The sequence below is a fragment of the Pagrus major genome, chromosome 15, assembly GCF_040436345.1.
Source record: "Pagrus major chromosome 15, Pma_NU_1.0".
NCBI classification, from domain to species: domain Eukaryota; kingdom Metazoa; phylum Chordata; class Actinopteri; order Spariformes; family Sparidae; genus Pagrus; species Pagrus major.
Genome location: NC_133229.1, coordinates 13,166,947 through 13,194,883, shown reverse-complemented (window position 1 = coordinate 13,194,883; position 27,937 = coordinate 13,166,947). Strand labels below are relative to the sequence as shown.

Here is a 27,937-nt window from a genome sequence, read left to right as displayed (position 1 = left end):
TTACAAGTCATTGACGCGACACAATGAATTGTTTATTTTGAGATCTAAAACTTGTCCTGGAATATAAACAAATGTATGTTTGTACTTGTTGCTGATTTTTTTTTTTAATGACGCATTCGGTGTCATGCATGTGGATTGTTTTGTTGTATTGTTGCAGATACGATATCTACCAATTCTAGGCATATTCATGTGTTTAATGTATTCAATAGACAGCGACACAGGCCCGCCCCTGCAGCCAAAACACTTTCTGTTTCTAGTAAAAAAAAACAGATTGAGAAACCAGTCATATCCAGTCCCCTCCACCCTAGATTAGCCTGTGTCATTTGTGCTATTAAAAGTATGTTTCATCCAACCTTTTTGATCAGATTACTCGCTTCTCTCCAGTAACCCCTCCTCCAGGGACTCCTGCAGACTGTGTACGTGCCACACAACGGGTGCCAACTTGAGCTTGTGCTTCGCCCTTACACAGCACACTCCCTGTCATTCATACCCGCTTCACTTGTTTATGTAATGGGTGATAGACCGCAGCAAAGTATACAAGACATATCAATATGAACATTAGTTTATGATTAATAAAAATCCAGTCATAATGTATTAAAATATGCATTCCGATAGTCGGTTTAAGACCCTCTCTAACGCAATCAATAGTTAAATAAAGCGCCCACTGACCAACTAATTAGTCTGTCATAAATGCAGCAACATCTTTATGCAAAATATTCTTTTGTTGTGTGGAAGGAATTTCACAAATGCAAGCCAGGAATGAGGGCAAACACACGTTGACTGATGATGTCTTCAAGTGCTCCCTTTAGGCTCCTACATTCGAGCTTCGACCTGCCGGGTTTTGTATTTCTAAGTGCTATCGTAATGGTTTTCAAAAGATGTTGCCTTAATTTATAAATCAAGCAATAGGGAGCTTATTTGTGCCTCATCGGGACGGAAATGTGCACCCCACATGTCAACTATAATAGGCTGAATTACTTGTCCTTAAGCCGCGAACACAGTTTCCATATTCACAATCGTTTCCCAAAAAACATGTTTTCTGCGTAAAATCTATGCAGCGCGGATCATATGTAAATAAAAGTGCTATCAAAGATGGGCTTCTAGCTCTACACAGACTCTGGGTGAGGCAAAGACAGAAAGGAAGTAGGGTTTGTTTTGTAATATCAAGAGAAACTTAATTCTTTCTTTCAGTAAAAATAGGAATTCGAGACTGGAAATATTTTGCTGAAGTAAAAATGCTGAATTCAGAAGTTTACTTAAGTATAGCCACAAACATGGAGAAACATGTAACCTAATCATCATGCAGGATATTCCATTTCAGATGGTTATACAATGTATTATTATTATTATTATTATTATTATTATTATTATTATTGTTGTTGTTGTTGTTGTTGTTGTTGTTGTTGTTGTTGTTATTATTATTATTATTATTATTATTATCAATATTGTTATTAAAGTATCACTGTAATGAGGTAGGTAGTTGGGGGAGCTTATTTTGAATAATGTGTAGTGTTTGGTAGTGCATTTAAAGCAATAAGTCAGAATTTATTGAAGTAGAATAACATGAAAATGCTCAAGTACAATACAAATATCTCAACTGTGCCCAAGTACATTCATCTCCTTTACTAAATGCACTATCCATCACTCCCTACATGTCAATGAACATGACTGGAACCTGTGGGTCTAGTCAAGACGACATATTATTGCTTTATCGATTGGCCAGAGGCGAACTTTATCAATCACGGACAAGGTCATGCTCCTTGTTGACCTGTAATGACATCGATTAACCGCTTCCACGCGTTTTGAGCCAAGAACTCTCGTAAATCCGACAGCCCTTGGAGGCAGCGTGTGAGGGGCGGGGCTTGAGTGCGCACGTCAGAGCAGGCTGGACCACAGATAGGCAGAGCGCACACCGAGCGGCGCCATGCACTACCCTCGGACCGACAGCTAGCCACCCGCAGAAATGCCTCCCGAAGACCCAGCCCGAAATGCTCGGCCCAGGGCACACGTTGTCGTATTATTTCACTGATAAGACATGTGAAGAGAGAGTCAGTGTGATAAAATGGCGAGGTATTGAGTGTTACTTTTCCGTCTCGCTCGGTGTAGCGTGGCAGAGGCAGTGGATCGTTTCCAAAGTTGTCGGTTAGCTGGGCGCGTGTGAAGGATCGGAATTAAAGGCGCAGCGCACCCGTTGTAGCCGCAAACATGGAGAAGCAGCAGAGCGATTTGGAGCGAGACCGACAGTACTGTGAACTTTGTGGGAAAATGGAGAACCTCCTCAAGTGTGGTAGGTGCCGGAGCTCCTTCTACTGCAGCAAGGAGCACCAGAAACAGCACTGGAAGGAGCACAAGCTCATTTGTAAGGAGGCGGACAAGGCGCAGGTTTCCAAACAGACGCCCGAGCCGACGCCGACGCCGACGCCGCCGCCGCCGTCGGGGGACGACAAGGGACCGGAGAAACCGCTAGAAAAGATCAGCCCCGAGCAGGCGGACAGCGCATCTCAACCACAAAACACCAACACAGAAGCACCTGAGGTCGGCGAGAGACCGGGAGAGGACGGCTCCAAAGACACCGCCACACCTAACGGACAAACCAGCTCATCCCCTCAGAAACTCGCCACGGAGTACATCGTCCCGTGTATGAACAAGCACGGCATCTGTGTGGTGGACAACTTTTTAGGAGCAGAGACTGGGCTAGGCATCCTGGAGAATGTCAAAGCCCTGCACAAAACGGGCAAGTTCACAGACGGACAGCTAGTCAGTCAAAAAGGCGACTCCACGAAAGACATCCGAGGTGACAAAATCACGTGGATAGAGGGGAGGGAGGCCGGCTGCGAGAAGATCCGCTTTCTAATGAGTCGCATGGACGACCTGATCAGACATTGTAACGGCAAACTGGGAAACTACACAATAAATGGAAGGACGAAAGTAAGTATTTCAGCAGGTGGAAGTTAAGCTGAATCAACACTTGTACATTTGTAGATTTCTTTCCCCCTCAGTTCAGGAGAAGATGCCACTGAACGCACATACAGTATTACTGTCGTAACACTCAATACCAGGTTTAATTGTCAAGGTCTGCACTCGGATTTCAGTTTATTTTGTCAAACGAATACAGCTCAGACTAGTGCAGTCTAATACAACAGCCCTGCAATAAATCCTAACTTCATTAAAGGATAAGTTCACCTAAAAATGAAAATGAGGTTAGGGGAAATTTCGTAGTCCACAAAACATATCTGGAGCTTCACAGCAAAACAGTATTGCAGCAAGTAGATGGGGACTTTTATATTATATCAAAAAAAGCAACCAAGAGAGAGAGACCATACAGTTCTTCCAGGTCAGAAGCCCCGAGATTTCAAATTGATTTAAAAAAAACATTATTTACCTACTTTCATAAAGCCCTAGTCCTCGCTGTGACCTTAAAGCTAAAAGCATCAGCATGTGCCCTGTCTGATGTGGACGAGCATGCTTGACTGTGCATCATCAAGGGCATAAATAAGGTCTTTTAAAATCAGTATTGGATCTCGGGGTGCCCAGAGACTTGGGTGATGCCAGATGAGCTGTATGGATCATTTATTTGTCTTCTACATTTTAAAACAAGTCCTCATCTACTTAAGTTGTTTTCCAGAGAACGCTGCAACTCAGTTTTGCTGTGAAGCTCCAGAAATGTTTTGTGGACAACAAAACTTCACCCGACTTTTTATCAGCATGGTGGTAAAACAATAATGTATGGATTTTCATTTTGGGGTGAACCTTTCCTTTAAGGTTGTAAGGTTCAGTCTTCCTTTGATTTAAAAAATGAGGAATTGTGTTATCAGTTTATCCATATCCCTCCATTAGTTGTAGCTACTACAGGTGTGCCTAATAAACTTTCAACTGAGTGTATACTTTCAGCATACACAAGCATGATGAATACTGCGCACGTTCTGTCTAGTAGACACGCGCTGCTGCTAAAAGCACGTACACGGAAACAAGGAAAGACACCCTGCTCACAATTATCAATGTGTGTATTAGATGACATGTTTATGTCTTCATTCTTCTCATAGTAAAAGGATAGGGTGTGTGTGAAGGCGCTGCAGCCATTTGACAAACAGTGGGAAGAACGTGACCGTGTCAGTCTGTATGAAGTCTGAACTGTGCTGCTGAATCATCCACAGGGAGATTGTTCTGTAGTCGACTGCAACCTCTGACCTCGCTGTAGAGAGGCGGCAAACCAGAAGAGTTTAGCTGCAGTGATGAATTCAGTTGAGTATCACACACAAACTAAAAGTTAGAGGAGACCTGCATGCTTCAAGGTTGGCAGTGCGGGGGAGAGGAAACTGCGGACAGCTTCTGTTTCACTCTGACAGGTTTTATATCTGAGGTGTTGGGTTGTGACTCAGGCCGGTTCCTCTGAAATAATGAGCAAGTTGTCCCGAAACCTCACCAGTCACTCCTCTCTAACTGCTGCTTTTAAAGAAAGCAGCCTTCGTCAGCCCAAAGCAATGTCATCCTCACTGCTCAAGCGTGGCTTTTTTGGGTTGCGTGTGACCTGTGACTCCTGTTTGAACCAAATTTGGTCACCATGACCTTGTGACATGAGACTGACCCAGGAGGGATGAGCTGCTCTCAGCCAGCCCCCTCTTCCTTCCCTCCTGGGGGAAATACTTGGAAGTCGATGTGTCACTACTTCATTGAATTGAAGTTAGGCTGAATCCCTTTCTCAGTGTTATTTTTTCTATCAGGTACATCTAGATAAAACTACCTCTTGCCCACCTCCGTGAAGGTTGTAGTGATCAGTTTTTGTAGAGACCGATTTAGAGAGTTGTTAAATCAACTTTATGGTCATTTTGGAGGCTGCCGTTTGAGAGGTGCTTTTTTTCAACCCATCTAGTATAACAATAAGGATAGGCTATTTATTTAAAAGACCCGTCAGTACAGCACAATGCAACTCAGCAGCTCCACAAACTGCAGCCTTCAGAATGAACATAAAGTTGAATTTACACTTCTTTAGAGTAGTTTGAACAAAAACTGAACATTATAACCTTCATGAAGGTAGGATTTATTGCAGTGGCTGTTGATGTTTATAATATGACACATGGTGTTTAATGTCTAACCCAAACATTTCCTGACAAGGTTTCCTTTTAATTATAGAGGAATTTAGAGTCGTTATTTACTATGCTGATTCATAAGCGTCTACAGTTTCTGTTTTCACGTTAGTCACTTTCATTTGCCCTGTAAATATGTTAAAAAGTAGCATTTGCAGACACCCTGGGGTATAAAGTTTCTGCCTAGCCCCGGTGTGGACCCTGAGACATGGTCAGTGTAGAAAGTCAGACCCAAAAAGGATTAGGATTGGTACATAACAAACGATACTCCTGAACACTACGCTAGTCCCTCTCAGTGAGTCGCTGTTTTATATTTGTCGCCTTATCATGTTCTGTTATCACGGTGCTTGACATTTAAGGGATCTAGCAGTGAAAGAACACACATTGGATTAAAGCCAGTGGCCTCACTTGCTTCAGGTACTTGGTTTTCTGTGCTGGCACACTGCTCTGATGGCCCGCCACTGTTATTTTTAGGCTGCTTCTCCTGTCCAGTTGTGAATTTCACTGGTTCTTAGTAGACATAAACCGTTTTTCCGAAGCATGCTATTTCAGTTAGCGGTCAGATTGTACTGTGGCTCCCTACAGCTGGCCACTGAGTCAAACTTGACTTCCTCACCCACTGCCCTAGTTGCCTTGGCAAACACACGCCTGGACTGTGACCAGCGAAAATCAGCATGACTTGCACAAATGGAAGGCCGCCAGTATCAATGGCTCAAAGGGATACAACACAATGTAAGCACAATTCACATCGGGAAAGATAGAGGAAAAAGATTTTGCCCAAATAGTTATTTAATGTCATTGTTTCCATTTCCCCCTTTCACTTGATAACATTGTGGGAAGTCGCAGGCAGCAGGACGTGTTTGTTTCTCTGCTGCTCCAGCATGTTGGAGGCTTGCTCATGCCATTATCAGGGACCATTTAAAAAAGTTTGTTGCAGCAGCAGCAGTGTGATTGTCCTGTCACTGACTCGCTGCTCCTCAATGACTGTTAGTATGTCCAGTATGTTAAAACGGTGGCTTTCTAAGCCGAAGCTGCATTATAAACATTCTCACTGCTAATTTACAAGGCTATCATACGTTTATGTTAATGTACATGAAACATGATAACTCTTATCTAGCATAAATTAAATTCTGGATTTAGATACATTGGCCCTCAGGGACTGGACTAATAATATAATGCAATACAATAGTGAGATGTTTCTCTAATTTTTTGTACCTGATGGACAGTTTACTATTATCTAATTAGACGACATGACACACATTTAGAAAACAGCTGTGTTATTGTCTTAGGTATAACTCTCCAATGTGACAAACAAAACGAGCATTCATGGACGGATAAATTCCCCTGAGATAAAGTTAGAAATACACATGCACTGTCAAGACAGTTAATAATCAGTGAAAGCAGTTTCTGGAGAATCACAACATGAGTGGTCCACACCTGTACCATGGATTAATTTATGTGACGGTCATGAAAATCATCTCAATTAATTATTTTTTTTTTTTTTCAGCAAATTAAGAATAAGTTTGATAAATAGTCTCATATCACAGTAACTGTCATATCGATTATTGTCCCAATATCGATATAGAGGTACTTGGTCAAAAATACAGTGAAATGAGGCCATAGTATCGCAATATCTAGAGAAATTCAGGAAAAATTGCTAGCAATCAAATCTGTCTTTCAATTTGTTTATTGCATGTCTTGTCTCTCTTTTTTTTGGCAAATAGATTTCACTCAAAATATGAGTGTAGGGAGGTGGAGAGACAGTGTGGAGCAGCCCCAAGTACAACAGAGATATGGGCAAAATGAAAAACATAAGCAAGCAATTGAGAAAAAATTGGGTTTTTGAATTTCCTTTGAAAAACTGTTTGCCACATGAAATACTAATAAGGCCTTTGTTGCCATTAAACAATCCGCGTTGATTTGCAACGTTGCCTTTCATGTACCGTGTTACAGCTATTGCAAAATGCTTATTGTCTCGTAGTATAAAGTAATACTGTCGTGTCATTCAGCTCCGTCCCATGGCTAGCCAGGCTTTATATTTTCAGTGAAAACTGTTGACAGATGCAAAGAAGCCACCAAGATTATATATTGTTGTATGTTGAGTTATTTGTTGCGTCATTTGTAATGTCACAGCGCGACTGTGGACATGTGTGCTTTCATAAGGAAGTTGACCGTTGACCTAAATCTTAAAGCTCTATAGAGTAAGTCGGCTAGAGGAAGTCATGTGGTGGTGGTCCTCTGGGTGTCGGAGCATTCTACATTATGCTATAGGCTCTGCAAGCCGCTCCTTCCTTCCGCCTTGAGTACCAGCATGCACAGGGCAGCACCTAGCGTGCCACCTTTTTCCTGCTTATTGTTTTACCATCATACGGTAAACAATAATGTGATACTTTTGGAGTTTGTCAGAGCACAGGTTAACCCGTCATTCTTGGTCGAGTTGGAGTCCACCTGCAGTCAGTTTGAGTTTCTAATGAAGATCATAATACCTTTTTGTTGTTTGTGCACTTGTGAGACATTAAAGAGGGCTAAAGGGCTGATAGTTGGTTTGATTTGCTGCACGGTTGTAACATGTCCCGGATTATTTAAAGTGTACATAATGTGAGCAGGGGCCCATGAACAAAAGTGAAGCATTGTAATAGAATTTATTTAAATCCAGTTCCATTTTATCCTAAGTTTGGATACATGTTTATCTCTTCGTTTACTATGCCGTGACTGTCTAAGCAGGACCTGGACGTGATCCAAGTGGAGCTTTGAGAAAGAGGTCTTCTGTTTTTGACTGTTTGCAGCTGTAGAGTCGAAGACGGAAAGGATTTATGGTGGTTGGAGCATGACATAAAGATAATTGTGAATATAAAAAACAATTTATTACATGGTTATGACAGATTTATGTGCATCAATTCAATACAAAATGTTTCTGAAAGATATCAATGAAGTATTTTCTTGTAATTAGCCGCTTTGATCAGTATAATTGTTCTCTGTACAGAATGAGATGGGGCTATTGGCTGATAGTTGATATAGAGCTTTTATTACCTGTCTCTAGTACTTTGTGAAAATCTGACGAAGCACTAAGACTCAAAATGGCTTCTATTGTTTCAGTTTTTCAAATGGTATTTCTTGCTGTGCTGAATCCTCTACAACTGGCAACAAGAAAGTATCGGTGACTGATCCAATTACAGAATGAGCTCACTTGGCTCACACACAGGCCTGATGGAGCCATTCAGTCAGACTGAGCAGTCAGTAAGAAGTTACTGCACAGAACAGACACAGTACTGAGGTGTCTGCTTCGTACTGTTACTGTTTACAGGACAATTTTGATTATGAGCTGATGTTCTTTGATTCTGCCAAATGTGCCGGCTTATCCTATTTAATCTTATGTCTTGTCAGAGAGTAAGAGTAGAGAGATCAGGCTTCTAGGAGTGGATCCCAACATTGAGTTTTTTCCAGATGAAGCTTTAAGCAGCAGAGTTCAGCCTATTTGTTTATCTTTTGTTTGTCTATGGGAGGCACCAGCAGAGTGTGCTAATATCTACGAGGCCAATGACTTCTACACAATCCCCTTCAGATTATTTGCGTAACGATACCAGAAAGTGTGGTTGCTTTTCTGCTGCAACATGTTTAGGGTGAAGTGTAGCGCCGCTGCTGTATACGTCCCTCTATTGTTCACAGCCTACAGTAAAGAAGAAAAGGATAAACTAGGTCATTACTTTAAACAGGGATTTCCTCTGGAGGCAGCACCACTGTCTAACGGATAAAACAGTGAGCTGTCCCGGGCTTGGGCCCAAACTGTCTTGGTTCCCACACTCGTCTGCGCTACAAGGTCTCCATCCCAACTGTTTGTACTCGTGTTTGGATAAGCATCTCTTCTGTGAAGTGAGCAGACCCCTCGCAGCTTTTCCTCTTTGCTCCACCCCAGTTCATGGCTCGCATCAGTGCGTGAACCAGGGATACTCTGATAGCATCACAGTGATCAGTGTATCCTTCCAAGTGATGATCAGGTCAACATGAGGTCAGAATCATCTTTAAGTTGGGATGGAGCAGTTTGACGGAGTAACTGACTTTTACATGCTGCAGAGGTATGTAGTAGTATGCAGGATATTTTACAATTTCAATAAACTTGTCCAAAATGACATCAGTGCATTGAAATGGTAAACCTCACTGGGATTTCATCAGTATAAATTCTCCAAGCATCTTTTCTTCATTATTTTTTTCTTTTCTTTTTTTAAAAAAAGGTTTCGTATCGGTGCATATCAGACAACATGTACGCTGATGCTGATCAATACGGATATATTTGTGATAGGCCAATATCAGCTGGCAGATATATCAGTCTACAATAAATACGAGTACTGTCAATATGTAAACAGATGTAAATAAAGGTGTTAGCAGGTAGCAAAATAAATATACAGTATATTCTGTGAGGTGTATTCAGGGACAGTATGTTTGGGGTATCGAAGGTCCTCAATGGTCCTGTTGACATTCTTCCTAAAGCAATAGGTGCGGCCAGTCGGAATACTCTCAATGCTGCACCTGTAGAAGTCGCAGAGTATCCTGTCGTCCAACCTGAGCCTCCTCTGCTTGCAGAAGGAGCACTATTGTCTCGCCGTCTTTGTGATGGTGTCGGTATGGTGAGTACGGGTCAGATTCCCAGAGGAACCTGAATCTGCTGACTCTCCTCCCTGGACTCCTATTGATGGTGATAGAGTCCTTCTCCCTGCCACTTCTTGTAGTCCACAATCAGATCCTTTGTTTTGCTGACGTTGAGATGAAGGTTGTTGTCCTGGCACCAACATGTCAAGCCTTTGGCCTCCTCTCTGTGCACCATGTAGTTGTGTGGTTCTCAGCACACGGCCCTGAGGGTTGCCGGTGTTGAGAGTCAGGGCGGAGGATGTTGTGGTGCCTATCTGCACAGCCAAAGTTCAGGATCCATTCACGTAGGGTGGTGTTGGGTCCCAATTCTTTAAGCTTTAGATGCGTTTGGAGGGCACAAAGGTATTAAATGCATAATTATAGTCAATGAACCTCATTCTCACGTGTGTTCCTCTGGTGGGAGAGGGCAGTGTTGTGGTCTAGGTTGATGGCATCGTCCATTGATCTGTTTGGCCTGTATACAAATTGCAGCGAGTCCAGTGAGTCATGGAGGGAGGCAAGAGGTGGTGATGGCATTGAATAAATGCTCGAAACACTTCATGATAGTGGTGAGTGCTGCTAAGCGACAATCATTCAGGGAAGGGGACAATGGTGGTCTTTCTGAAACTGATATATTTGGAGATTTTTGTGCAGCTGAGATGATTATTTGGTTAATCAGTTAGTATTTCAACAGAAAATGAATGTAAAAAAAAAAACTTGATAGCCTTATTAATGATATAAACACACAAATAGTTTTAAGAAAAAACATTCTCTACGAAATAAAGATGATGATGATTAATGATAGACTAAATGGTACAGGTACAGTTATTGAACTAGTTACTGAAAGGCATTACTACCCTTAACCACTCATTCTCCTCTGAATATAGGCCATAAAAACATTTTGAAGCATGCCCGGTCCGGCTTTTTAAATTCCTTTCGACCCACATGAGCGACAACAGGGCTGCTTCTTCACTTGTGCACCACTTGGCAGAGCTTTATAAATCCATTTGATTTCATAATGGAATTTTCATTATTTATGATTCTGTACCGGTGGTTGTGACAAAACTGCAAGCGTACCACAAATGGCCCTGTGAAGCAGAAACACTGAGGTTGTCTCTACTGTGTGTGGCTCCACATAATGCTTTCATACGCACACTTTTTAAGTTCGTCATGAAACTGTAAACAAACGGGAGAGTTTTGCAGATTGGGCGAGAGTCATAGTTGACATCAAGAACACCGATTGTGTAAAAATGATCCAATGCTGTGAGAGGTACCCTGGAGTTTGGATCCCACTAACATTGGCTGCATAATGAAGCCAATGTAATATTTCTGTTGAATAAATAAGCCCCTTCGCAAAATATATTATTAATTAGAATTAAATGTAAGATTTTGGTTTTACTTAATTATTTTGTTTACATTAATATTACAGGAACACAGTCATATTCTTGTACTGAACTGGGAATACAAAAATTAAATTAAATTTGCGAGTTTTCGTTTACAGTAAATCATCCGGTCTCGCTCGACATAAATAATGTTAGCCTTGCTCGTGCTTGTCATGGCCCATCAAGTTCAAGTTTGATTTATTTGAGGTTTGAGTGTCTGTTGTCTGAAACAAATTGGTAATGAGAAAGAAAAATAAACAGTTGTGCACAACTTACAGCTCAGTCTCTCCCACAGAGAGGGATCCTTGGCTATAATCTTGCACATATAAAGGGTTTAAATGATGTAGTACATTTCTCACTTTTTGATTTATTTAATTTGTTGTAGATGCAAAACAAAAATGGATTATAATCAAGAATATTATAGTGACTTTGGGTCATTGTAACCTCTTTATCAGCAGTGACGTCTCATGAAGATAATAAATATTCAAGCACTTGTCTGACAGTTTTGTTTGTTAATGTAGGAAAAAATTTAGAGCAACAGTAATGACACTGAAATGTTTCTTTAGTGTTTATCTTCTCGCTGTCACTCTCAATTTATATGCATCTGCAGCAAAAAGTTTGCCTTTCATGTGGCCTTACTGAAAGCCTCAGTTATCTAGTTTGATGACCTCTACTTCTCTCTTTTTCATTCTCTGCCTGTAAATGCCAGTCGGCCTCTGAAGTCGTGCCTGTGGAATGTAAATAAACAGCACGCAGAGCGAGGTCAACCTCCTAATGAGGGCCACCGTGGAACGCGGAAGAATAAGTGGCTGAGAGGAACGGAAGCTCAAATATGGAGAAAGGTCAGAGGTGGAGATGGCAAGGAAGGAAGCCCTGCTGCAGTGTAGAACTTGTCTCGTTTGGATGGAGAAGTGATACTGTAATTCATTTATACCAGGTAAATTGAAATATTTAGTTCTGATCGGACTGTATCACATTTAGTCTGTTGTGGTGCAGTCAAAGAGGGAATACTAGCGATTAAAATGCATGAGCATGTACAGTAGTAATACTGTATGTATACTAGTGTCTTTTGCCAGTACAAACTTCTGTGCCCGGAAGCTGTTTGTATTACTGCTGCATGTCATAGTTTTCATCAAGGCTTTAGCTCAAAGCCAACTGTGGTTCTGTGACTGAGGATCTGATCAAAAGTGTGCCTCTGCTGCTGTGCATCAGCTTGCTGGGTCCTCATGACTAGATCACATGAAAGGCAAACTGGAGTGAAATAGCACTTCATAAAAGGTTGGCATTTACAACTACTAGCTGATCTGCTTTTCATGTTTTGAATGTTTTCTATGGGTTCTGTGTGATAGAAATAGAGGCAAAACAAGAGTTAAAATTTGCATCGCAGCTCTTGGCGGGTTTCTTCTAACATTTGCTATATAGTGATAGCCTATAATATATAGCTTATATACAGTTAGTTGTTTTTGTTGTTGTTGACCAGTGATGGAGGGACTATGCATTTCCTTGTTTCTCACCATAGGGCTGGACACCCCAGCTTTCTGGTGTTATGCTGCCCACTATCTATTTGGAGTATGAGTTGGACAGGTGGCCGATTCTTACATATAAGGTTTTGAGAAATGGTAGCTGGCCAAATGGCAGGAAACCAAACTTGCTTTTGTTAACAGCTTGTATATTTTAGTACGACTCTAGCTGGCATGCTCACCAGGGATCGACTTGCATGTTTTTTTCAGGGCTCATACCGATTATTAGTTATTATGTAGACCAATAACTGATGTCTGGAACCGATATACATTTGCGTTTAAAAAGTACATTTCACTCAAGTCCCGTACAATTTTGACCTACTTGTACTTTTCCATTACCACTTTCTGCTACTTCATACTTCTACTCCACTACATGTTGGAGGCAAATAAGTGCTTTTTACTCCACTACATGTAATAACTATAGTTTCTAGACTGGATCAGAGCTGTTCCAGTCTGCAGATGTGTCCCGTCTACAGCCTATGGCCCAGAGCCTTCAGTGGTGATAGGCTTTTTCTTTTCTCTGACATGTAACCAGTCAAATTGTGTTGTGGGCAGGAGAGTGAGGCAGCGGCATCAGAGCCAAACTTGAGCTTTTACCAGCCGTGACCGCAGATCTTGTTAACGTGATCGCCTCACAACTGCGCAAGAGGCAGTCAAATATTTCTGAGAAATCATATAAGAATGGTAATCACTTCTGCGTAGTCGTGAGTCGGAACTTGAAAATGTTGACGTCCGTTGTGGCCTCTGTGATCACATCGCAAGACGGCTTCCAGTTTATTATATCTGCAATCAGACCAAAAACAATACCATTTCCAATAATCGGGGTGCTGAAAATGCTGAATATCAGATCTGCTAATGGGCTAGACTGATAATCGGTCAGTTTGAAACTGATCCTTAATGCGCACAGGTGAACAACTCAGCTTGTGCAGCAGTTAATCTTTCCTGTGGTAGATAAAGCTTTTCAACAGCTGTCCAGTGCAAGGAAATGAAAGGCGAAACTGCTGTGTCCGACTTTTTGCCGAGTATCCAGGCTCTCACACCTTCAATCAGCCCCCACACACACACGTACGCACGCACGCCACTATTGCACACGCACACAACCACACTTTTCCTAGTAGAGACTGTTTACCCATCTCCAGCCTTGCAGCGTGAGCCAAGCAGTTAAGGGTGGGAGGGGTGACATAGCCGAGGATCGGCCAACCTTCCTCACGCTCTGCACGTAGCACAACCATTAAAATACTGCTCCCGCTGGAAAGAGGCCAGGAGTCAAAGTTTACAGCAGTTCACTCCTCTCTTCTGCTCCAGCCCCACCCCTCTGCTTTCTGTCTGTTCCTCTCTCTCTCTCTTTCTCTCTCTTTTACACACATAAACGCACACAGAAAAGCTTACTGTATTGCATTTTACTGACAGGAAGCCTTTGTCAGTTTGCATGCCCCTCACCCGCCCTGATTCCCAGCAGCCTTTTCTTCTGGGACCCACCCTCTTTTTAAGAATTGATGAAGTAGTGTGTCAGTTAGTGCAGGTGGAGCGAGCCCCCCACCCGCCACCCTCCTTGTCTTTATGTTGGAGTTTTGTTGTTTTTCGGCTTTGAAGGCCCTGATATTGTGCATTCCAGTGGTAACCTGCATCACCTTAAAAGATGCGAGTACAATGTGGACTGACGCAGGCAACTGTCGTCACATGCGCAGGAAAATAAGATTCAGGCGTATGTGTGATGCGGATGATTTATTATTATTTTTTAATCACTTTCACAGAGCGTAACAAAACTTTGCAAGTACAGATTGCAAGACAGTTACTTTATAGCATTAACCTGTTCATCACTATGGCTCTTGATTTGGTGATTTCGTTCAGCTCCTTGAAGTCTAAATATTTTGAAGCATAGCATATCATATCATTTCTCTGCGGTCAGGATAGATTCAAACATAGAGGGTCCGACATTATCTTGACGCGAGACCAAGCAAAGGAGTTTAGTCTGCTGTGAGTGTTTATAATAATGTTGCTATGGTCTATGTTGATCCAAGTGCATGGAAGAATGTGGAGGAACTTGCCTTTTGTTTGTCATATCACTGCTTAGACACGGCGCATGAGGGCTGAATCTGCTCTCTGCATTTGTGCACGTTCACTGCTCACCTCAGCTTTTCTTTCAAGGCAGATACACATGCAGTTGGTGCATGGTATCCCAGAAGTGTTGATTGTAATTTCCAGTGCTTATCGACTGATCTGATATAATATATGTAGTCTGATATGGCAGACAGTGTTGGAACTGATTTTAAGATGATGAAGACAGATTTTTTGACTCTTCCAAGCTGACATCATGTCTTCCATGAAAGTGTTCCTGTGACAATCCTCCTAGCAATGGGCGAGTCACCACTTGTGTGTGTCCTATTCCCGAGGGACTTTCTGTGCCGTACGAGTGCGTTCGCTCGCTGTTTACACCAAGACGTTTACAAGAGCTCATAGGGGTTCACTGCCAACACCCAAGCAGATCATGCAAGTCTTAATAGAGCAGGAAAAGGCAAGGGGAAGTTGACGTGCAGCACGATATCTCCGGTTTATTTCCTTGTGGGTTTAAAGTTTATAATGAGGCAGCTGTGTTGTGAGTGGCCGCTGCTTGAATCAATCTTGGGGCAGGTGAGGCAAGGACAATGCGATCTGACTGTGCCAGGCCTGTCTGCTGCCTCCTCCACTGTTCTGACTAAATGGATCCACGCTGGCAGTTGTATTTGCACCAGAGCACGTAGTTTTAATGCAACCTTGACTGTTTCTTCTTTATGTTAATGCCATACTTCTGTTTACTTGTTTAACGATACCTCGGAGATGTAGACTTTGTGTACATTTGTGCGTTGTCCCAATGTATGTGCCTTAACTAATCATGCTTTTTCCTCTTCTTTTCTTCAGGCAATGGTGGCGTGTTACCCCGGAAACGGGACAGGATACGTGCGGCATGTGGATAACCCCAATGGTGATGGGCGATGTGTCACATGCATTTATTACCTTAATAAGGATTGGACTGCCAAGGTATGTGAGCTATGTCTGGATGAAATAATGTTCATTAGTGCCAAATGGTTCGAATTTTGAGTTTTTCTTGTTAAACTGTGATTTGAAATGATGACTGAAGTAACCATCCAAACAAAATAATTTGCAGAAAGGCTTTGTCCTGTCACAAGCCTATGACGAGTCAGCATAGCTCTTGTCTCCATGGCAGGGTCATCACCCTCCATCCTACCTCATTCCACACCCGAGCAGAGTCGGTGGTAGAGGTTACGTGTCAGTACGTGCTGTTCGGCTACTCTCTCCATTATAATCCCATTAAAAGGCAGAGAATCCTGCTAATCCAGACACACCCAATCAGGGAGAAGAGCAGCCGTATTCTACCTCCCACACATCCATTGTTCCTCCTGCAGGAAAGTGGATTTACGGGCAGACAGAAGAGAGTGATTGAGTTGTTTCTATGGTAGTTTATTACTCACGTCATTGCTGAAAAATTACAATATGGACCAAATAAGCTTTTGAACTTGAGGCATTATTTGGTTGTGTTTTTCCGGAGGAATAATTATATAAAGGTTGAATACATTAACTGTGAAAAACCCTACCAGCCTTTCTGTCCCTGGCAGTATTATTCTGTGTGGCAGAGCATACTCACCTGGTGCTCAAAGCAACCACCTGCCCCACGTGTGATTGAAAGTGCAGATTCAATGTCTTGTATAACATTTTCTTTAGAAGCTCAGTCGGTATTATGCTCAAATTACTTATTTTATACTCTCAAAATAACACTCCATGCATGCAAATGAATAAAACATGAAAGCATTTGACCGTATATTTTACCATACTCGAGTGACGTCAAAGATATCACAAAGTTTGTTTAACTCATAAAATACTAAGTATATCTCTGCATCTCAAGCTCCTCTAAGCACTTCTTTAAATAAGATTGTCCACAGTCTGACAACTTTCACTATTTATTTTGAATTGCAGTAGGCTACACAATATAGGACGAAGCCCCGCCCCTTCCGGTGTGCCCCATGGGATCTTATTTCGGAAAAGATTTGTGCAGTTGTCAATGGCAAGCAACAAATAAATTTTTGATCCCGTTTGAATTGTGGCATGAATCACACGTGATGTTTGTCAGTTTGCGACTTTCTTGACTTGAAAAATTGTCTTGTAGTTTGTCATAAAAATAGTAAAAAACCATTTAGTTTTGTAGAAAACTGCTAAGTGAACTACGTTGTCATTTTAATGCGAAGGGATAAGTTTAGTATTTCAAGATACCTCAATTCCAAAACACAGCAAACCTTCTCCTAATGTTCGAGTGCTCCTCCCTGGCTGACCAGAGTAGCCACAACAAACCGTTACATCAGTTCCTACTGCCACATATATTTAAGAACACAAAATTACTTGTTTTTTCCCACAATTTTGTTTTTACCCCACGACACCTGCCAGGCTCCACAATTTTTTGCGACATTCGCAGATGGACGGAAATGTAGGCTACATGTGATAAATGTGAACTCGAGTGTTTAGAGGTAAATGTTGCTGGATGATGTGGTTAAAGGAACTCGCCTCTTGATTCAGAGACAGATAAACAGAATGCTGCACAGCAGGAAGTAACAGTAAGTCTTTATGACAGAAAACAGCATCCGTAAGGTGGAAGGATGGCTTCAATGCCTCTCTCAGGACATTACAAGACTCATAAGTACACAGTAGATCGTCTTCCAGACTTCCTCACATACTTGACCTCCAGACCTGCATATGAATATTACGTAATTACAGGAAACTCTGTTTTGCCTCTGGATGCTTGTTTGTGGTAGAATGCAGGTCATGCATGAATCAGTTGTTTAGCCATGAGTGCTACTGAACATATTGATTGACGACATTATTAGCTGCCATCAAACAAGTAACAAGGCAAATTGAATGCATATGTTTTGGAGACCTATATTCTGCTATTGGGGGGTAGATAAAAACAACAAACACCTAATTGAACAGTACTTTAACTGTGAACGAGGAGTGAGGAGACTGCTCCTCGCCACCCACTGCACTGCACGCATTTTCAGCGAAGGAGAAGCTAGTTTCAAAAAAGAAGACAAAATCACCAGTTTGGGATGTTTGGGATTTTTGGGGGTTTTGAACCTAATGCAACCAGCAAGCCAAAGGACCTTACAGAAGCAATTTGCTGTCTCTGTAAGCGTATGGTATCGGCAAAGGCCTCTAATACAACAAATTTGTACAGGCATTTACAATACACCATCCTGCCGAGTATGCAACGCGTTCAGCAAGAGACATAGCCCCCTCAACTGCTACTGGAAAAGCCCAACTTCACCAGCCCACAATCCTTGGTGCTGTTGCCAAAACAACTAAATATGACAAGGACGGTCCAAGATGGGCACAAGTGCACATTGTGTCGAAATATCTTGCGAAGAACATTATGTCTTTTCACACGGTGGAGAAGGCCTCGTTCAAGGAGTTGCTTAAGACTTTTGATAAGCAATACAAGCTTCCTGGATGAAAATATTTTTGTTAACCGCCATACCAAACCTCTACAACGAAGTCAGGGCAGAAGTAACTGAAGAGCTGGAGGCCACAGACTTTTTTGGGCTGGCTATGGACATGTGGTCAACTACCAATATGGTCCCCTACATGAGTGTCACTGCACACTATTTAACTGAAGATGGGAAACTGCAAGCGAAGTGCCTCAAAACGACATGTTCCAGATAACAGCTGTGGTGCTAGCTGAAGAGCTGAGGGAGTGCGCACAAGAATGGGGGATCACGAAGGAAAATATGTCCTGTGTCACTACAGACAACGGGGCCAACATTGTCAATGCTCTGAGGAACCTCCGTTGGCCATGGCTAAACTGTCTTGGGCACAACCTTAATTTGGTAGTGAATAATGCCATTAGGAAAGAAAAAGCAAACACCAAGTGGTACACAGTTGGCAGAGGCGATGAGAACTCTGCAAGACGCAAGAGTAACTTGAACTACCACAACATTCCCTGATAACGGTAAGAGAAATAAGCTAAATTTACTACAACTAATTGGCTTATTTAAACATAGGTATTTTTTTATAGTTGAACTCCAAGTTGAGATGGGAGAGATCTGGTCTAATAACAGTGCTGTTGGCCCGGCAGTTCATGTGCGGGTGGAAAGTGAGGATGAGGAATCGGAGGAGAGAGCGCCTCAACAGCCAATGAAGAAGACTAAATCACTGGGTGGCCTCTTAGGCAGAGTAAAGCCTCCGGTTTGCTGAACACTGGAGAGGGTGCAGACAGAGATGGATCTCCGTGAACCTGCACACCTTGCTTCAGCCAGATAAAGTGAACATGCTTGTTTTCCTTTCAAAGAATCTGTGAGCCTTAACAAAATGTGTAATTTTTGTACAGGGATACTTATTTTATTTTTATTTTTACATGCTTTTATTTTATTTAAGCACGACTGTATTCTTTGTTCATAGTTATTTGTTTCAGCTATTTATGCAAGCCTCTGGTCATAGCATTAGCTGGGCTATTGTCGTTATTATTATCTTGTGATTGTGTGATTTCTTTGCACACTTTTTCCATTGTTCTTTGATATTTAAGCTGAACAAGATTATATTTTTTCAAGATACAGGTGTTTGTATTTGTTTTATTCTTTATTTAGTTATTTATTTATGCAGCATCCCTACGTTATTATATTTTATTGTTGTTGCTGTTAATATTATAATCATTAACCTATGTGATGTGATTATTTTTTGGGGTTTTTTTGGTTTTTTTTGTGGACCAAATAATTATTCTGCTTGAATAAATTTGCCTTTTCCTTACCCTCTGACATCCGTGGTCTTTAATGTGAAAAAATCATTTCACTCAAACATCACAGCCCAAAGTCAGGCTACACTTTTTAATAAATCAAAACGCTGATAAATGGCACTCAGTCTAACCTGTGACCCACTTTTGCAGCAGTGTTTTGCACTATATTATATATCCCTGTTTATGCCCTGGCACTAACTCGACAGAATCACAGTGTCTGGTTGTTTATTTGTCTACTAAATGTTATCCTGTTGTTACTTGTGTGCATCAGGTGGGTCACGGTGTCCTTATTTTAATCAGCCAGGCGGTTGCATGATTTCTATTGTCATGTTGATGCACAGGCTTTAATTATTCAAATGAGCCATGTTATGGAACCCCGTTGGACACATGAGTGATTCCCGTCTGGTCTCTGATTGGCTGTTTATTAGCCGTGTGATGAGAAGTTTTTTATAGAATGTGGTTGCCTGGATACCGGGCTCAATGAGAGAATGATGTGGTACCTCTAAGTACAGCGTGAGTCGTCTATATTTGACGACCTGGGAATGAGACTCCAAAATCAACTGTCTGTCTTCAGATTCGCTTTAAGTGTGCGCTTGCGTTACGTAGTGTTGCTTTAATCGTCCACCTTAATGCAGCACACTGGCTTGTGTCGCCTTTATGTTTCTCTCTCCTTTCTGATTTTCAGCAACTCGATCTGTTTTCTCTGTCAGCAGTAAGTTTTATAATGTCCTTCATAAAACACACCCCGCATTTAGGATTTTACGCCGCAATTTCGTTGTCATGACGGCAGGTGAGCCACGTGTGAAGACAAAAGCAACATGCACAGAAAAATATCGCAATAAACAATAAACAGCATAAGTAGGCCTACATTAAATAGGAGAGGTTGCATCACAATCCGTGTGTTTACAGGAGGGATGTAATACTATAGAGCGTCTCTCTCTCTCTCTGTCTGCAGAGTATGTATGATTGAGTGGTGACAGGAGAGAAAGAGCGAGGGCAGATTGTCCACTAGTTAATCGATCGCAGATTGTGTCGTTCTCTCAGGTGGATAAAGTATAAAATGGGTCCCCAGATATACCTGGGCGGCGGTCAGTATACCTGGGCGGACCGCCCAAGTAATGTCTAGGTGTCGGAAACACTGATTTACATGTTGCTAATTTAGCTCTTTAAGCAATTAGTGGGGCTTAGCATACACATACCCGCTGTGCCTTGAGACTGAGGTATGGTTAATTAGAGCTAAATTATCATTTTTTTAAAATTCTTTGTATGACTGTCATCACAGGAACTTCATCTATCCAAGCATACAAAACACATGATCATGTTGTTTGTATGCATATCAACTTCTAATCCTGTCACATAGATTTCCATGAAAACAAAGAAGATCTGCATCTTCATGCATGTCCAGATACATAACGATGTAAACATAAAATAACAGTATAAAGTGGTAAAGGGCTGCGAACACTGTAGAAAATCAATTCACAGTCCAAAGTGCTTAAATCTACCCAGCTGTAAACGTCCTTGGCTGTTAAAGTCTTGTGTTGGTTGCACTAAATTGTTTCATCCTTCTAACACATACAGTCTTATGGACTGCCCTCAATTATGCAAATGAATATACTGCATGCATTAGTAGGCATCATGTTGGCTGTTTGTGTTTAACATTTAAGCTTAAATTACACTGTAGGTCCATACAGTTCATTGTGTATACGTAATTTCAAGTATCATCTTAGAAGTCTGAGATACTCAAGTATTTGTCATATTTTCAAATCTCCTGAAAGTCTCAGTGTGGTACATCATGTTCCTCACGAATATACGACCAATCACAACTTTTGCATGTTTCCCATGCACCCATGACACAAAAATAAAAGGAACATGCCCGCTGGTGGGAGGACAAAATTACAGGCATGCAAAAATCAAAGTGGAAGGAAATGAATCAGCTACTGGAAATACTTTGCTTTCTGTTACGAGTGCAGATTCTTTATTTATATTAGGAGAAACATTGCACATAATGAAACACTGTATGTTAAGATGCAAAAGTGCTACAGAAACATTTTTGCTGCACCAAGATGTATTGTACCCATCCATCCATTTTTCTAAATTGCTTGCCTTGCTCCGGGTTGCTGGGGGTAGGAGTGTTTCCCAGCATGCATTGGTAGGGAGGCAATAACAGATCATCAGTCTGTCATAGCTGGCATAACTGTGGAGACATCGACACCACTGTGATCATCATGATTACAGTAGTCAGCTATCAGTAGACATCGTTTCTGCCATAGATATCCAGCCTAAACACCCACACATGACATGAATCATATTGATGATAGTAATATTTTTTACACCAACAACGTCCGCACATTGCAGTGATGGGCTTCAACTCATGGTCCATCTAAATTCACCAGCAGTTTATCACTTAAGTTTCGACAAGAACTCCACCACTATGAAAAAACTTGGTTGTGATTGATAAGCATTCACACTGATATCTGTGTACGCCATGTGACTTTCTTTAGTGGAAAGTGCTCTCAGCGGGCATGTGGGTGTCAGGTTTGGCTGGATTTTATTTGTTTGACTTGGAAAGACATCCAAAAACTTTTTGTTCCATCCACTGTTTCCACCACCCACGAGAAAAACAAAACTATCATTAAAGATCTCAGTTTTGGTCTTTTCATGACCTTTAACCATCCACAGTTCTGCCTGTGGCCAGTGGCATCTTCTAGAACTTCCACAGTCTACTAGTTCTCAAGTTAACTCACATGAATATGAATATGCATTGTGTTGGATGTATGTCTGGATAAGATTTATTTATGAGAACCAAAATCACAAATGCCTTAAAGGGCTCGTCTTCAAAACAGCAAGAGTAAGGCTGATGATCGGTGCAGATATTTAGCCTTTTTTCCGTATGTGTTTTTTGTGTTTATTACTGTTAAAAAAATAATTGTGAAATGCACTACTTCTTTTCTGATGTAGTAACATTTCTCTGTCTGTATTCACCACTTTGTTATCTCACTCAATGTCCCGCCCACAACACTGTCCTATTGGTTACACTTCAAGAGTAACAGCCTATCTATACTGAATAATCTGAAACTGGAAAGTAACTAGTAACTGAAGTTACCAAATAAATGTAGTGGAGTGAAAGTATAAAGTAGCATAAAATGGAAATGCATAACAGTACAGTACGGTACTAAATTGTAGTTTTAGTCACCGGTTGTTCTTAATTTTGACACTAAGACTTTCATTTTTACTGCAAATGTATATTAGTTCCAAATATTGGTTTTCAGCCTCCATGATTACTAATAATCATATCAGTCGATCCTAAAGATTTCCGTCTTGGTAGATTTGGTGATGCTTAATACAGCACACACTCCTTGAGCAGCTACTTCGTCAGAAATACAACAAAACAGCAGGTGTATCTGTCCACAGTGCCCCCAAACAATCTTGCATTGTTAATTAAAAAGTCACTCAATAATAATTAAGAGTGGAATCTGATTTTGGAGTTTGTTACCTTGCTGAGGAGCCGGAAGTTCAGTCTGCTGCCTGCAGCTCTTCATCTATCAGCTCCTTCTTGTATCATTACTCTGTGCCATATTAAACCTGATCTACTGACAAAAAATGCCCTAAATGACCTTGCTTTGTTTGTAGAAGCATTTTTGATCAAAGGTCACAATCGGCACAAACCGCTGGCACAAATGCATTACGTTTGTGGTTGGTGGTGCGGTTCACATTGAAATCATCCTGTGTTTTGCTAGTTTTACTCTTTTAACCAGCAGCGGTAGGAAATGTTTGGTTTGCATTAGCAAACTTGATCAAACTCTGATATGGCTGTAAGACAGTGAACAGTAAACAGTGAGGCTGATATCAACAGGATGATAAAAGATATGACTTGTTTCCCGTGAATCCCTCACGTGAAGGTAGGCCTTTGGCGTCCAATGCAGTAATGGTTGACTGGTCATAAACAACAAACTATGTTAAGAAAAGGTAGATGAAAGGTTTAAAGCCCTTTTTTAAAGTTGTTTTTGTTTGGTCTTTTTTTGTGTATCATCTCAGTCACATGCTTTTTATGGATGTTGGCTACTTGTGCCATAAAACACAATCTGTTAGGTTGTATACAGGTGTACACAGGAAGAAGCAGGATCTTGTTTCTGGGCGTATAGATTACGTGGTATCGGATCGGCGCATAGAGTCACATACTCGCTGGTACTTGATCCAGCATTGTAGGCAGTATCAGAGGCATTTCTGATACAGGTGTCTGTATCAGAACAACCCTAGCTGTGATGTCCAAGCTATGTCCAACCTAAATGATAGCATGGACTTTTCAAACGAATAAATCTATTCGAAGGAATTTTTACTTTATTGAATTTTATAACCATTATGCATTTTATTTTCTGAGATTTTAAAACCTTTTTTTTTTTTTTTTTGAACATTCTTTTTATTGAACATTTTCAAAATTATAACAGTCCAGCACAGTATATACAGGTCATATGAGATATGTAGCAAATCCAGAATACATCCACAGCAGTGATCTCAAAAATCCTTATTAGGTCTAACTTTTCAGGCAGTTCCCAGGTACTCCAACACCTTGCCAAACTTTGCTGTAAAAAGGTCCCTCTGACCATTAATACCAAATCTTAGTCTTTCTAGAGAAATATAGTCTGATATCAAAGACTTCCACAAACTTACTGAAGGAGGTTCATCTCCCACCCATTTGGTCATAACAGCCTTTCGGCCCAACTTAAGCAAAAAATGTACAGTGTTCTTATGTGATCTTAGTGATTCAGGGATATATCCCAATACACATGATATTAGATTAGGCTGTAATTGCTGCTTGATTATCACACTAACCTCATCACATACAGTTTGCCAAAACCATTGAATCTTTTCGCATTCCCAGAGGCAGTGAGATCTTGTCCCTAAAATAGTCTTACATTTTGGGCAGTTTGGAGAGGCCTCTGCTGTATATTTACTATACATGTATGGAGATATATAGACATTTTGTAAGATATTATATTGCATTTCTCTGAGTCTGTTACATATGGATATTTTCGAAGGTAGAAGTAGGATTTCCTCCCATATTTCAGTGTCTATTGTTGTTTTCAACTGAGTCTCCCATGATTTCCGTAGGAATGATAGTCTGTCTGTATTCAAATGTTGCAGCTTGGAATAAAATTTGGAGACAAAGTGACCTTGTTTAAGACTATCTAAAAGAGTCTTTTCTAATAAATTAAAGTCATCTGGAAAATTGAGAGTTTCCATTTTAGTATATACATAGTGTCTGACCTGAAGGTATTTGTAAAATTCTTTTGTTTGTAGTTTGTATGTAGCCTGTAATGATTCAAATGTTTTAAATTTCCCCCTATCCCAAAGGTCATAAATATGGTAAATTCCTGCTTCATACCAGTTCTGAAAGTTAGATCCAATGCCCCCTCTAGTTAAATCAGGATTATCAGTCATTGTTGTTAAACAACTCAATTTATGTTTAGTCCCAAATAATTTCCGTAGAGAGTTCCAAGTATTACCCACATTAGTAATTAAAAAATTGTCTTTCGCCATAATTGGTAATTCACTCCTGCGTTTATCAAGTAAGTTGACAAGAGAGTATGGTTTGGAGAAGGTTGCTTCAATCTCAAACCATGGTGGTTTCGGTTGAGCAGTTGCCCATATTGAGATAATTCTGGCTTGCATTGAGATTGTATAGTTTGTAATGTTGGGGAGGTCCCATCCTCCTTGTTCTTTTGGTAGTTGTAAAATATCTAATTTAATTTTAGGCTTTCTGCCAGCCCATATAAAGTCAGAGAGAGCTTTATTTATATCTTTAATGTTGTTTCTCTTCAAAACTATGAAAAGCATAGATAGAGGATACATAATTTTGGGGAGAATTATCATCTTAATAAGATTGACTCTGCCGAGGAAGGATACAGGAAGCTTCTTCCAACTTAACATCTTGTCCTTAATGTGTTTTACCATGGGTTTAAAACCTTTTTAAAAATGTCAAAGGTTAGTCGGTGTCCATTTTGGGTTACAGCACAGTTTGACTGGGTGTACCCATCCAGAGCTTTAAAGTATGTCAGCTTGATGTAGGTCAGAAGGTCATGTCCTGCACACAAGGGTCATCCTGTGTTCACTCTTATCCACACACCCTTTACATGCCTGCACACTGAACGTTACCACCAATCAGTGTAAAACAATCACCAGTCACGTGTTGCAGAACAAACATTCCTCCTGTCTTCTTTGACCCTATTGTGCTTTATTTAGTTTAGTCACACCACCGGCATTCCCCCTCATTCAAAGTAGTATAATTGGGAATAGCATTAGTCTTCCAACAAAGGGTGTGAACTTTTTTTTCTCCGCTGGTTTGCGTGTGAAGAGAGGGGCCTATCATATCAGCTGTGTGAGAGTTTAAGCGGCACGCTTGCAGCAATCTGCTTTTTCACTCTCCAGGTCCTTTATCCAGCCGGAGCAGTTTTCCTGTGAGTTATTCTTCCTATCCCTCCACAGGAAAGCCGCCCCCCGCTGCCGCTTCCGATCCTGAGCTTTCCTCCTGGCCCTTGGAGTCGGACAACCCTTTTCCTTAACATTGTCGTCCTATGTTGATCATTTAAAAAGCCTCACATATGAGATCTATTTAAGTGGATCTTTTTATATTAAGTATGAATGCAGTTTTAAGGAGACGTGACCTTTCTGAGTGTTTTCCTTCCAATGTGGATGAACATGACACAACATGATCACTGCAAAGGCTTCATTTAGCCTTTACTCCTACTCTTTACCTTCCTGCTATTGCTTTGTCTGGATTTGTATAAATAACTGGGTTGTTTCTTGTCGTTCTGCTCTTCCAGGAACACGGTGGCCTTCTCCGAATCTTCCCAGAAGGAAAGGCCCAGTTTGCCGACATAGAGCCCAAATTTGACCGTCTGTTGCTGTTCTGGTCAGACAGACGGAACCCTCACGAGGTTCAGCCCGCCTTCGCCACCAGGTCAGCATCCAAGTCTGTTCACCACACACGGTCAGATGATCCACCTGTTTTGCAGTGATTCATTATTGTGGTTATCTCTGCAGGTATGCCATCACGGTGTGGTATTTCGATGCAGATGAGCGAGCCAGAGCTAAAGAAAAGTACTTAACGGGTGAGATTGGATGTAAACTACACAATCCTGTTTCTGTTGTTTCATCCCAGTGTTTTTTTTCATCATCTCATGTGTTTGTTTCCTTGTTGTGCAGGTGCAGGAGAAAAAGGAGTAAAGGTTGAACTTGGCAAACCGTCAGATCCCAGCTAGTGGGGAACCTGCACCCCCCCTACAAACAGCCAATAAGTGCTCTGTCCTAAGAAAGTGGCCTATAGAGAGCATGTGTGTGTGTGTTTTACATGGCGAAACAGCAGACTTTTGCGTGAGTGGGTGGAAGATCCATGTTCATGGAGACAAAACAAATACACAGTGATTTCTGTTCATTTTCAGCTTACTGGGGCAACCCAGCGGACCTTGAATGTCATGACATTGTACTGAAAGGGATTGTGTGGATTTTATTTTTTTTTCCTTTCACCTCTTTGGTGGAGAACGCTCTTACGTTACAGCAGACGTTTTCATAAAATCACTTCAAACAGGAATTAAGCTCAGAGAATCTACATCTTTTGCATATTTGTTTTTTTGCAGTTAATTCTTTAAAGGTACAGTGTTCTGCATATGCTTAATGTGTTATGCTTTTCACATGGAATCAGCTGTAAGCTACTGTATGGCGAAATGTGCTTGTCGGCAATAATATGAGGAATGATCTGAATTAAAAACACCCTTTTTCTGACAGTCTTCTTTGGTCTTAGTTTTCATTCATTTGCAGCGCAGTAGATGCTGACTGTGCCGCTTGTCTCTTCCTGCTTTCACTAAATACATTTATTATTAGAGTTAGCTTTGATTTAAGGAGAAGAATACATCAGTATGTACTGTGCTGCCTTCATGGCTGTCATGTTTGCCTTATATGCAGTTTCATGCTGCCCTCTGCAGGCCCTCAGTGTATTGCAGCTATAAGATTTTCTCATTATCTGGACTTAATGATAAAAAATGTCATAATGAAAATGAGTCTTCTCATTGAATGAGAGGAAATAATTCTTAACTAAACAGCATTTGTTTTTGCCTGAATCAATATTATATGTAGCATTGTCTTTACTGCACTGTAAGCTACTGCATATATCAGTGATTATTAACTGAAAAGAAGACATTTTTGTACATTGCCCAAGTTGTAAATGACTATCAAGCAGTAGATTACTGAAGCTCTCTGAGGTTATTTGTTCTGCATTATGTACCATGAGTTGCCTGTTTGGTTCCCTCTTTCAGTTTTATATGGAAACTTTCTGCATTAGATGATACAAAAGTCACTGATCTAATGAAACAGTTCATTTAGATTCAGATGTACTTTAGTAACCAAGACGAACTCTAAATTTAAGCCTCACAAATACATTGTGAGAATTATGGGATTCATGCAGGAGAAACTCGGTGGAATCTGGCTTGGTAAAACTTTATAATAACCATTTATAAAAGGTTAATTTATAGTTAATCAAACTTGATTATAGTTATTTCACTG

General features: G+C 41.0%; 1 protein-coding gene across 1 annotated transcript; it reads left to right on the top strand.

Annotated features, from left to right (window-relative positions):
- The first annotated feature begins 1,924 nt into the window (after positions 1-1,924).
- On the top strand, positions 1,925-27,165 carry egln1a (egl-9 family hypoxia-inducible factor 1a). Its single transcript, XM_073481862.1, has 5 exons — positions 1,925-2,928; positions 15,508-15,627; positions 26,203-26,339; positions 26,423-26,490; positions 26,585-27,165. Exons 1-5 carry the CDS (start codon positions 2,206-2,208, stop codon positions 26,638-26,640), a joined length of 1,104 nt encoding a protein of 367 aa, XP_073337963.1. The 5' UTR covers positions 1,925-2,205; the 3' UTR covers positions 26,641-27,165.
- Positions 27,166-27,937: the final 772 nt, after the last annotated feature.